The sequence below is a fragment of the Suncus etruscus genome, chromosome 5, assembly GCF_024139225.1.
Source record: "Suncus etruscus isolate mSunEtr1 chromosome 5, mSunEtr1.pri.cur, whole genome shotgun sequence".
NCBI lineage: Eukaryota > Metazoa > Chordata > Mammalia > Eulipotyphla > Soricidae > Suncus > Suncus etruscus.
The window spans coordinates 75,823,236-75,836,838 of record NC_064852.1 but is presented as its reverse complement, the minus strand read 5'-3'; the positions used below and the strand labels follow the sequence as shown (position 1 = coordinate 75,836,838).

The 13,603-nt window shown below is 38.2% G+C and overlaps 1 protein-coding gene and 1 non-coding gene across 2 annotated transcripts in view; one reads left to right on the top strand and one right to left on the bottom strand.

Annotated features, from left to right (window-relative positions):
* Nucleotides 1-13,603, top strand: part of WDSUB1 (WD repeat, sterile alpha motif and U-box domain containing 1) — a 51,325-nt gene that overhangs the window by 33,713 nt on the left and 4,009 nt on the right. The window contains exon 10 of the mRNA XM_049773123.1: nt 2,267-2,407. Coding sequence (XP_049629080.1) covers nt 2,267-2,407 — 141 coding nt within the window. The remainder of the gene's footprint in view (nt 1-2,266; nt 2,408-13,603) is intronic.
* Nucleotides 8,417-8,522, bottom strand: LOC126009738 (U6 spliceosomal RNA). The gene has a single exon (XR_007495953.1). It is a non-coding gene; the product is annotated as a U6 spliceosomal RNA (small nuclear RNA).

Here is a 13,603-nt window from a genome sequence, read left to right as displayed (position 1 = left end):
GAAGAAATGAACAGACACTTCCTCAAAGAAGATATACAGATGACCAAAGGCACATGAAAAAATGCTCCACATCACTAATCATCAAAACAAAACAAAACAAAACAAAACTGAGGTACCTTCTCATGATACAGAGACTGGCAAACATCACAAAGAACAAGAACAATCAGTGCTGGCAGAGATGTGGGAAGAAAGGAACTCTCATTCACTATTGGAGGGAATGTTGTATAGTCCAGCCTTCATGGAAAACAATATGGAGATTCTTCAAAAAATGGACATTGAGCTCCCATAGGATCCAGCAATACCACTTCTAGGGATATACCCTAGGAACACAAAAACACTATACAAAAATGCCTTCTGCATGCCTATGTTCATTGTATCACTATTTACAATAGCCAGAATCTGGAAACAACCCAAATGCCAGACAACATATGAGTGGCTAAAGAAATGGTAGTACATATATATAATGGAATACTATGCAGCCATCAGGAAAAAACGAAAAGTCATGAAATTTTCTTATACATGGATGGAGACAGAAACTATTATGCTGAGTGAAATAAGTCAGAGGGAGAGAGATAGACACAGAATAGTCTCACTCATATGTGGGATTTAAGAATAAAAAAACGAGGGGCCAGAGAGCTAGCACAGAGGCAGGGCATTTGCCTTGCACACAGCTGACCCGGGACGGACCATAGTTTGATTCCCAGCACCCCATATGGTCCCCATCCACCTTCATGCCAGGAGCCATTTCTGAGCACAGAGTCAGGAGTAACCCCTGAGCACAGCCAGGTTTGCCTCCCCACCCCCAACAAAAGAGAAAACAGTATGGTAATAATACCCAGAGACAATAGAGAGGAGGACTGGAAAGACTAGCCATGATATGAAGCTTACCACAAAGAGTAGTGAGTGCACTTAGAGAAATAACTTTTTTTTTTAATTTTTTTTTTATTTAAAAACCTTGATTACATACATGATTGTGTTTGGGTTTCAGTCATAAAAGGAACACCGCCCATCACCAGTGCAACATTCCCATCACCCAAGTCCCAAATCTCCCTCCTCCCCCCCCAACCCCCGCCTGTACCCTAAACAGGCTCTACATTTCCCTCATACATTCTCAATATTAGGACAGTTCAAAATGTAGTTATTTCTCTAACTAAACTCATCACTCTTTGTGGTGAGCTTCCTGAGGTGAGCTGGAACTTCCAGCTCTTTTCTCTTTTGTGTCTGAAAATTATTATTACAAGGGTGTCTTTCATTTTTCTTAAAACCCATAGATGAGTGAGACCATTCTGCGTTTTTCTCTCTCTCTCTGACTTATTTCACTCAGCATAATAGATTCCATGTACATCCATGTATAGGAAAATTTCATGACTTCATCTCTCCTGGCAGCTGCATAATATTCCATTGTGTATATGTACCACAGTTTCTTTAGCCATTCGTCTGTTGAAGGGCATCTTGGTTGTTTCCAGAGTCTTGCTATGGTAAATAGAGCTGCAATGAATATAGGTGTAAGGAAGGGGTTTTTGTATTGTATTTTTGTGTTCCTAGGGTATATTCCTAGGAGTGGTATAGCTGGATCGTATGGGAGCTCGATTTCCAGTTTTTGGAGGAATCTCCATATCGCTTTCCATAAAGGTTGAACTAGACAGCATTCCCACCAGCAGTGGATAAGAGTTCCTTTCTCTCCACATCCCCGCCAACACTGTTTATTCTCATTCTTTGTGATGTGTGCCTACACCAACAACTATCATGACAATGGTAGTGAGAGAAATAGAATGCCTGTCTTGAAGACAGGAAGGGGGTGGGGGATGAGGGAGATGGGGGGGCATTGGGAGCGAGAAAATTGCACTGGTGAAGGGAGTGTGAGTTTTATGACTGAAACCCAACAACGAACATGTTTGTAACCATGGTGCCTAAATAAATATATTTTAAAAATAAAAAAAGAAAGCAGTTTCACATCAAATAACTATGCCAGAAGATAATTACCATATTTTCCGCTCTATAAGACTCACCTGACTGTAAGTCGCACAACGTTTTTAGATACTCTCTTCTCCTGCACTCAGGCTTTGGCTCCATAAGACACACGGGTGTCTGTGTGTGTCTTATGGTATGAAAAATATGGTAGATTTAGTGTAGTGTGTGTGTGTGTGTGTGCGTCTTATGGTATGAAAAATATGGTAGACTTAGTGTATTAAATAAATATTTCTGCTAAATACTTGTATAGAGGTTACCATAGTTCTCTAGCCCTGACAAAATAATTTCTTTTCAGAATCTGTAGGGCTACGTAGTAAAGTTATGAGGAAAATTGAAGAACTACGATCAAAGATGAAATCCCTTTCTTCTGGAATTCCTGATGAATTTATATGTCCAATAACGAGGGAGCTTATGAAAGATCCTGTCATTGCAGCAGGTATGTATGATTCCATTTTGAGACTTAGGGCATATTATGCAAAATGAATAAATATAGAGAGTTTAAGAACGAAATTCTATTTTTACAAGTACTTATTTTGTGTATATAAAATGTGGTATGTGTGTGTATGTGTTGCTCAGGACTTAAATATTGACTGTATTTATGCTCAGGGAATCACTCCTGGCAGAGCTCAGGGAACCATATGTGGTGTCTAGTTTAGGCCTAATGATACAAAGACAAGGGCCCACTACCTACCACCTCTACTATCTCTGACCATTTTTTTAAAAATTAAAACTCATTAGTTCAGAGGTGAACTAATGAACATCATACATTTCTTTATAAAATTGGATGAAGCAAGTTTGAAGTTTGAAAGTAGTTTTAATTTATTTGTAAAGTTTTCTACATGGCAGTTTACTAAATATATTGAATAAATTTCTTTCTTTAACCTTCAATACTGATCTCACATAATTTGACACATTATTTTGCTAGTATCATTTTTTATTGTTATTTTGCTTATGGACAATACCCAATTATATACAAGAGTTACTTCTTGGCATTGCACTCAAAAATTATTCCCAGCAACTTTGGGTAACCAGATGGGAAACTGAGATCGAACCCGGGTCAGCTGTGTGCAAGGCAGGTGCACACAGCACATTCTGTACTATCACTCCGGCCCCACTAGTATTATTTTAGTCTGTCTGGTTTTCTCTATTTGCTTTGAAGTTTTGGAAGCCTAACGGTTCCAATTTGTACTATTGCAAACATTTTTTCAAGTTTAAAAAAAATGCTTAGCTCTCTTTCATAAGAAATTTTATGTTTACTCTGAGATCTCATTGAACTGAGAGCATTCTTTTAATTAAAAGGAATGTAACTTTAGTATATAACATTTTTCATTGTCTGAAAAAATTTCAAACACAAAAGAGGCATTGCCTCTGCTCTCTCCTTCTACAACCTACATCCCAAACATAAGAACTCATTCCAGCCTAGCATATAATACTATATATTGTTTCTATCTTAAATATTACTTGGGGGGCCTCCAAGCAGAGTTTAATGGTGTTGAAAAGTGAACCTGGATTTCTACACGCAAGGCAAAACACCTTAGTATTTATACTATCTTTCTGGCACTCTGCCCATTTTTAAAATTGGATTATTTTTCCTATTGTGTGAGTCCTTTATATTTAGGAATGAATTCCTTATCAGTTATTATTTTTAAATATTATTGATAGTTTCCTTTTCTGTATAGCAGCTTATAGTTAGATGAAGACCAATTTGTTGTTTTTTTTTTTGTTTTTTTTTTTTTTTGGTTTTTGGGTCACACCTGGCGGTGCTCAGGGGTTACTCCTGGCTGTCTGCTGAGAAATAGCTCCTGGCAGGCACGGGGGACCATATGGGACACCGGGATTCGAACCAACCACCTTTGGTCCTGGATCGGCTGCGTGCAAGGCAAATGCCGCTGTGCTATCTCTCCGGGCCCTGAAGACCAATTTGTAAGTCTTTCCTTTGGAGCCAGACCCAAGAAAACATTACCAAACCTCTGTAAGGGAGCTATTTCCTTGCAGGAATTTTATGACTTTAAATTCTACATTCAACTCTTTTTTTTTTTTTTTTTGGTTTTTGGGTCACATGGTAGTGCTCAGGGTTACCCTGGCTCTATGCTCAGAAATTGCTCCTGGCAGGCTCGGGGGACCATATGGGATGCCGGGATTCGAACCACCGACCTTCTGCATGAAAGGCAAACGCCTTACCTCCATGCTATCTCTCTGGCCCCTACATTCAACTTTTAATTTATTTTTGGGGGGTCACACTCAGCAGTGGTCAGGTGGCTCTACATTAGGGATCACTTCTAGCAGTGCTCAAGGAGCATATGGGATGCTAGGGATTGAATCCAGGTTGGCTGCCTGCATGGCAAGTATGCTCGACCAGCTCTATTATCACTCTTCCCTACATTCAAATTTTTAATGTCTTGAATGAACTAATCTTCAATTTTCCCAGCCCCATTTATGAAAGAGACTGTTCTATCTCTAGTGTATATTCTTGATTCCGTTGACATAGATTTACCATATACACTTCTGGGTTTTTCTTTCCTTTTTTTATTTTTTTGGTTTTTTGGGCCACACCCGGTGTTGCTCAGGGGTTACTCCTGGCTGTGTGCCCTGAAATAGCTCCTGGCAGGCACGGGGGACCATATGGGACACCGGGATTCGAACCAACCACCTTTGGTCCTGGATCGGATGCTTGCAAGGCAAACGCCGCTGTGCTATCTCTCCGGGTCCTGGGTTTTTCTTTCTTTTTAACTTTTTGTTTTGTTTTGGGAGGGGGGCACACCTGGTGACGCTCAGAGGTTACTACTGGCTATACTCTTAGAAATTGCTCCTGGCTTGGAGGACCGTATGGGATGCTGGGGGATTGAACTGTGGTCCACCCGAAGCTAGCACTTACAAGGCAGAACGCCTTACCTCTAGCGCCACTGCTCCATCCCCAATTTCTGGGTTTTTCTATTCTGCTTCATTAACCTGTGTCTATTTAGGGGGGAGAGCAGCAGACATAGCAGTGTTCAGGGCTTACTTCTGGATCTGCACTCAGGAATTACTTCTGATGATGCTTAGGGTCCAGATGGGATGCTGGGGATAGAACCCAGGTCTGCTGTGTGTAAAGCAAGCACCCTATCCACTGTACTACTTCTCCAGCCCCCTTCTATTTCTATAAACAGTTACACTACTTTTGTAAACACCACGATTTACAACTTTGTTCATAGTAGTTATTTCTGGCATTTCATATTCCCTATCAGTTGCACTACATGTAACATTCCCTCCATCATTGTCCTTAGTTCCCCAACCCACCCCCAACCTCACCTTCTTCACAGGCATGGAATAATTTAATTTGCTTGTTACAACTAAAAAGTTAATAAAATTATTGATAAAAAAAAACTTCAGAAAAGAAAATTGTCATATCTCACAATGGGGTCATTAAGTCATTTTCGGAAGGTTTATAAGGTATTTGTTGCTAGTTGAATATTCAGTGTTAATGGTTTTGTCTTTTGAGCTTAGGTGACTTCTAGGTTACTTTTGACATTCAGTTTGATGCATTCCTTCTGGGGTGTCAGTATTGAAAAATTTGGAATGTAGTGTGGCTGCATATGCTCCAGGAATTGCAGGATCTGTGGACCTGGGACGATGAGTGGACAGGATGGTGGCTGTATGATATGACTAGCTGCTGGGGCTTCGAGAAGTACAGAGGGTGAGGCTATCAGCCCTCAGTCTGAGAAGACCTCAGAGTTCTCAATCCCAAGACTGGCAAACTTGGGGTATTTGTCAGGTGACAGAGATCAGTGAAAAAGTAAAGTTGGGTCGTTGGTATTGCAGAGATTGTTGAGTGTGGATACCATTTGCTGAAGCTTCAACAGAGAGGGGACTTAGCCCACTCACACCCCAAAAGCAACTCAAGAATTTTCAGCTGTGAGACCCGGGTTCCTAAGAATATTTGTGGCTTGGATTCTCTTTTGAGAATGAAAGGAATTTATGGAGCTGGTCAATGAGCTGACCTGGCAGCGACTGTGGGGTATCTGTGGCTGCTGGGGTTCAGAGATTTATTAATTTCTTTGCTCTTAGAAACACAGAAGACTGGAAATGGAGCTGAGAGAGGTAAAGGAGAGAATAAGGAAAAGACTAGAATTCCCCTAGGCCTTAAAAATTGTATGATCAGGGCTCTCTTCGCATTAACAGAGATGTTTTCTTTGGTGCCTCTTGGAAATTCAGTTGACTCTGGAAGAGGTGAGGGAGAAGTCGGGAAAAACTGGCCTGGCTGGTTTTCAGGTCTTAAGAATCTCTTGGGTGGGGTTTTCTACATTTTCCAAACCTATGCCCAGTGCCTAAGATCCTCCTGCAGTCTCATTATGAACTTGAGTGAACATTCCCTGAGATCCAGAACAACTTGCTCCTCTGTTTTTTTTTTTATGAGATTCTAATTTTATTTATTGAATTGCAGATGTTTAAAATTCTAGATAAAAGTCTTGAAGACAAATAATGTATATATTTTGTCCCCTTATGAGTTTACCTTATTTAGGAGATGAGTCCTAAAGACTGAAGCTAGGATCACATACATGCAAAAAAATACTCATATTTCTTACCTCCTGTCTGTCATTTTTATTAATGGTGGTTTTTATTATATAAATCTTTATTTAAGCACCATGATTATAAGCATGCTTGTAGTTGGGTTTTGGTTATAAACAGAACACACCCCATCACTAATGGTAGTTTTGATTGTTTCTTTTGTTGTTGTTTCTGGGCCACACCTGGCAGTGCCCAGAAGTTACTCCTGGCAGGTTCAGGGAACCATATGGGATGCCTGGGATCAAACCCGGGTCAGCCACTTGCAAGGCAAATGCCCTACCCACTATGCTATCACTCTAGCCCCTAATGGTGGTTTTTGAAAAATAAAGTTATTTATTTTGATGAAGTAGAATTTATTATTTCTCTTACTGATACATGATTTTAGAGCAGCAAACAAAATCATTAATATAATGAAAAGGCAGTGGGAGAATATATTCACTTATTCATATCTGATAAGGAGTTAGTACCTATAAGAGTTAGAGAGATCAGAGTTAAGTGCTAATACATAAAATTAGATATTTTAAGTCGTCAGTTACTTTTAAAAATTATATTATTCTTGAACTTATATGTTCATACTTTGTACTCAGTATTTCATTTTCTACATGAAACTATGCCAAAGTGGTGGGTTTTGTTTTTAGCATGCAATTCATACACTAAATATAAATATACACATTATTTTGTAACGTTTGCACTAGAAGTTCATCAGGCTAAACTAAATTTCTGTATCTATTAAACAACTCTTCATTTCCTTTTGTTTCCTTCTTGGTATGACCTTTGACTAGATATCAGTTTATTTATTTATTTATTTATTATTTATTTTGGTGACTTGCTTATTTCATTCCTCAAAGTTTATTTATTGGGGTTGAAAAGATAACTCAGTGTCTGGAGTGCATGCTTGGCAGTGCCAAGGACCACTCTAATGGAGTTTGGGGAAACCATATATGGTGGTGTTGGGAATCAGTCTACGGTCAGCTGCATGCAAGGCAAATGCTTTCACTTCTCTCCAGACTGCAGGAGACTTGGTTTGATCACCACCATACAAAGCCACGAGTAGCTTCTGAGTAACACCATGTATGCCCTTTCAGTAAATTTATTCATGTTTATCATATAAGATTCACTTCTTTAAGACTAAATCATATTCTAATCATGTATATATCTAGTTTGGCTTTTCTTATCTATCAGTTGACACTGGTGTTGCCTTTTTCTCACTACTCTCATCAATAATGCTGCAGTAATAAACATGTATATGTTGTTATCTTTGAGATCGTGATTTTTTTTTTTTGCTTTTGGGCCACACCCAGTCACTCTTAAGAGTTACTCTTGGCTCTGTGCTCGAAATCATTCTGGCGGGTTTGGGGGACCATTTGGGATACCAGGGATTGAACTTGGGTCGACCACATGCAAGGCAAATCCTGCTGTGCTATTGCTCTGGCCCCAAGATTGTGATTTTTTGGGGAGTCACACCCGGCAGCATTCAGGGGTTACTCCTGGCTCTGTGCTCAGAAATCATACCTGGCAGGTTCAGGGACCATATGGGATGTGGGGAATCAAAACACTATCCATCTGTCCTGGATTGACTGCATGCAAGGCAAATGCCCTATCTCTCCAGCCCCAAGATTGTGATTTTTTTAATGTTTTGTTTCATCTACCCAGAAGAAAAATTGCTTCAATTTTTATTTTTTATGAATATTTTATTTTATTTATTTTATTTTTTCTTTAGTAATGACTACTCTTAATTTTTTTCCTTTGGTAATGAATAGTATTAGGTAATATCTCATTGTATCTTGGATTTGCATTTTCCTAGTGGTATGTGATGCTAATCATTTTTTCATATGGTTCTTGGCCATTTGTATATCTTTGGAGAAATGTCAATTTAAACTCTTTGACATTTGTTCTCTTTTTAAAATTGGAATGTCTCATGAATTGTATGTCATCCTTGTGCAGGGGCCATGCTAACCTCCTTTGTATTGTTCCAGTTTTAGTATATGTGCTGTCAAAGCGAGCACACTCTTTGGCTCTCTAAAATCAAGTTTTTATTGTTGTTGAGTCTTAGGTAATATATATATATATATTTTTTTTTTTACTATTTTCTACTTTGTTTTTGGGCAACACCTGGCAGTGCTGAGTGATATAATTCCTGGTGGTGCTTAGAAGACACAAGTAACTGGATGCTTTAACTCCTGTTCTCTTTGGCTCCTGTGCATAAAATTTAAGTCTGATATAGTTTTATTTGTCTATTTAAGTTACTGTTTCCTTCTGTTGTCATAATTAAGAAACACTGTCAAAATTCAGTTACTTCATTTCATTTTATGTGCTGTCTTTTGGAGTCTCTTGGTTTTAGTTTACATTTAAGTCTTTAATCCATTTTTTTACTTGTTTTTATAGGTGGTTTAGGTAGGATCCCCGTCATTCATTTGAACAACGTTAGCAACATTTGTTTAAAAAGTACTATTCAGTTGTCTCTTCCAGTTATGCTGTTTTGGTATCCTTATTGAACATCATTTGACCAAGAGTTTATTTCTGAGGTATCTCAGTATTTCACTGGTGTAACTTTGTGTTCATAACAATACTCTCAGCCCCTTCTTCTGGGTGCTTCATTATTGATGTAAAGAATCATAACTGATTTATGTTGATTCTGTTTCTGAAATCTATTGATGCATGCCATACTAGGAACTTATTTTTCCTACAAAATAATAAGTCTTATCCTATTAGTTCCACCAAAATATTTCTATTTTCCATAGATAATTTTCATCCTTTATCCCCAGTTGACATTTTGTTTGGTGTGGGGCCCAACATGAAAAGCCAGTACTGAACTCATGTGCTCTTCCCCAGCTTCTACCGGCATTTTGACATATAATTGAAGTATACTATACTAGTTTCTGGTGCACAAATGTAATAGGTATAGTTATCATCCATCACCACAAGAAAAAAATAAGATTCCCCCCCCCAACTTTCAAATATGTAATTAAGCATTAACTATTTTGGTGATGCTATACATTACTCCTACCACAAGTTAAATTTATAACTGCAGACATTTACTTTTTGCTTCTCGTCACCCATTTCAAATTTTTTTTTACACAAGTATATAAAAAATCTTTTGGTCTACCTTCTTTCAATAGACATCAAGTTTGTGTCACTTGCTGATGTTTTGCACATGAATGTAAGGTTAGTCATTGTACTTAATGGCTGGTCATTGTTGACTTGTAGCAGTGCTACCATATCCCTTGTTCTTTTGATGAGCACACATACATTACTGTTAGCAGTATCCTTTTCATAGTGGTCGAATCTGTTTCTATAAAAGTGTAGAGTTCTAATTGCTTCCTAGTTTTAATATTCTGTGTCTTTCATTTTAGCTCCTGGGATCACCCACTTTATTGAAGTAATTGTGGATATACAGTTGCTAAGAAATTATCTCACATACTTTGCCTGCTTCCCCCTGGCAACATTTTGCATTGACAGTGATGCTATCGTTAGTTCTAAACCTCTTAATTACTATAGGCATCACCTGGTGGCTCTTGTTTAACTAATCTATTCGTCATTTTGTAGGCATATTACTGGAAATCATACAGTAAATAAGCCTTGAGCTTAGGTTTTTTTTTTTTCCATCAGCTTAATCCTGGGAGAGTTAACATCCATTTATTTTTAGCCTTTCTGTATTTGTTTCCGAGGTATTCCCTCGGAAAAGATAACTGAATTAAATTGAAAGGAAAACAGAGTAATACCTCCAAGTTCCTTGTTTCCCTTCTAGCCTGTATTTTTTTAACTATTCTATGGAAAATCCAAATAATATATTTTTAGCTATTTAATTTTTATTACTACATGTAATGCCTCAGAAAGTAAAAAACCCATGACTATTATTTTTTCCAATACCATTTTCTTTATACTTATTTATTTATTTTTGTTTTGAGGCCACATCCAGTGATTCTCAGGGGTTACTCCTGGCTATGCACTCAGAAATTGCTCCTGGCTTGAGGAACCATCTGGGACGCCAGGGGATCAAACCTCGGTCAGTCCTAGGCTAGCGTGGGCAAGGCAGATGCCTTGCTTGCACCGCCTCTCTAACTCAGCCAATCCAAGCAGGCTTTTGATGCATGCAAATTAGACAATGTTCTGGTCCCGAATCTACACTGTAAAAAAGCCTGCTTAGATTGGCCAGAGTCAGAGAGGAAGTCTATTACAGTATAACCTTTGAATCTTTGCTTCTTGTGATTGGCTCACTGTGGTACATACAGTTGCAGCACAGGATAAAACATAGGCCTAAACCTATGTTTTAACTGCAAAATTAGGGGGTCGTCTTATATGCCGGCAAATACGGTAGATAAAAATATTTTATTTTAAAAAAAGAGGGGCCGGAGAGATAGCATGGAGGTAAGGCATTTGCCTTTCATGCAGAAGGATGGTGGTTCGAATCCCGGCATCCCATATGGTCCCCTGTGCCTGCCAGGGGCGATTTCTGAGCATAGAGCCAGGAGAAACCCCTTAGCGCTGCCGGGTGTGACTCAAAAACCAAAAAAAAAAGAACGCATTCCTACACAGAAAAAAACAAAGTTATTCGGTTCTTCATAAGATTGTGGCACCAAGTAACTGAGCTAGCATATCCTGCAAAGATCTCATGATCTCTAATACTCACAAAGTGAAGAAGTGCCTGTAGGAATAGCACACGTATTTGGAGGTGCTGTGCTTGCTTTGTCAAGTGCAGTGGCAACAAATGAAAACATGGGGTTGTTTAATCACTTGAAGTTAATCTCAAGAGCATTATTAGGTTTGATATTTTCTAGAAGCTTTCCATCTGGATTCAAACAAAATTGAGCGGAGCTTATTAAATTCTGTACTTCTAAAACTATTTGTACAACTCTTTGATTTGTCAAGTCAGCATCTTGGTTCAGAGAAAGTCACATTTGCTTTGTTTGAAGCAAATAATACAATTTTTAAAAAACATTATTTCTGGTTGATATGTTGTTTTCAAACAAAATATACCAGGAGTGTTATTAATATAAATTGTAAATGCTTTTGTTAAAAAATATTTGTGAATTAGAAAGAGGCTGGTGGGAAGTGGTGATAATCCTTTGTATTGCTTTCTTTATCAAGTGTTTCAAGATGTTTGTTGCAAATATAGAACTGTTGATTATCCCAAATTCACTGACAACATGCATGGAAAGCAATAAATCTGTAGTTAGGATAACTGACTTTTCTTCAGTAGGAAGTCTTTGCACAGAGTGGGATGTTTTGACATTTTGCTCAGTGGTAACTTTAGAATCTGACAACTCATAGCAGGCAAAGAAAACATTTAAAGGAATGCTATTCAACGTGAATAAACTGACTACTAATGGGATAACAATCTGTTTGAGCTTATCTTTAAGGAATCAATAGAGTATTTATGGTAGGTCTTTTAAACAACACACCAAAACAGCTCAATTAAAAAATCTACACGTATGATCTTTAAAAATTCAGTAAACAATTTGCCTTATTTAATCCCTAAAATAAAAGGCAGTTATGAAGTCCCAATGTTAGAAAAATACATTATTAGACTTGATCATAGCTTTCACTTCAAAGTAAGAGAGTATATTTTTAGCACTATGGGACATTGATAAAATATTACTACAATGGAATGCAGCAAAGAAATGAATAAAAGTGTGCCACTCAGATTTAGCCTTGTAACAAGTTAGCTGTCACTGAACTCAGTATTTGACATAGTAAAATAAGCAAACTTATTTTCATAGTCTAGCAAGTGTGGCATAGGCATGAGATTTTTTATACTCTTATTTATAAATAAAAATTGGGTATATGCTTGCTCAAAAAAACACCAGTATGACAATCCAATAATAGGCAAGTAATTGAATAAAAATTGTGGGGAGAGAGGTTAGATCATACCCAGTTGTGCTCAGGGCGCTAGGATTCAAATGACTTTCAGTTGTGCGCAAGACAAGTGCCTTACCCACTGTACTATCTCTCTGGCCCCTGATTCATTTTTATTTAAGGAAGACATATAGATGGCTAGTAAGAACCAATGAATTCTTAAAGTTGCAGAAACCTCAGGAAAAATAAAAAGAAAAATTAATTTATAACTATATAAAAAACAAATAACAATAATTCTTTACATTAAAGTAATTCCTAACCTATTTATACTAACCAAAGCCATCCTTCTTGATTTTAAACTATATCACAAAGCTATAGAAACCAAAAACAGTATGATATTGGCATGAGACTAGATACACAGACCAACTGAACAGGGGCCAGACAATAGCACAACAGTAGGACATTTGCTTTGCACATGGCCAACCCAGGACAGACCCCGGTTTGATCCCATAAGGTCCCCTGGGCCTGCCAGGAGTGATTTCTGAGCGAAGAGCCAGGAGTAACCCGAGTGCCACCAAGTGTGAACTAACCCCCCCAATTAAAAAAAAAAACAAAACAGAAATTGGCCTGTGCATGTAGTCAACTTATGACAAAGGAATCAAGAATGAGTAATGGTAAACATTCCCTTTAATAAATGGTATGGGAAAACTGTAAAGCATGTGAAAATAATGAAATAGGCTACTTATTATATTATACACAAAGATAACAATTCAAGACTAGAATATAGGATATAGAATATAGAATATAGGATCTAACCCATAAAACTCATAGAAGAAAACAAAAGCAGGGGCCGGAGAGATAGCATGGAGGTAAGGTGTTTGCCTTTCATGCAAGAGGTCATCGGTTTGAATCCTGGTGTCCCATATGGTCCCCCGTGCCTGCCAGGAACAATTTCTGAGCCTGGAGCCAGGAATAACCCCTGAGCACTGCCGGGTGTGACCCAAAAAAAACAAAATAAAAAAAAAAAAAACCCAAAAGCAGTAGACTCAGATATTAGTCATTGTTTCCAACATCATTAAAAAGCCCAATGGGGGGGCTGGAGAGATAGCATGGAGGTAAAGCGTTTGCCTTTCATGCAAGAGGTCATCGGTTCGAATCCCAGCATCCCATATGGTCCCCTGTGCCTGCCAGGAGCAATTTCTGAGCATGGAGCCAGGAGTAACCCCTGAGCACTGCCGGGTGTGACCCAAAAACCACAAAAAAAAAAAAAAAAAAAGCCCAATGGGGATCA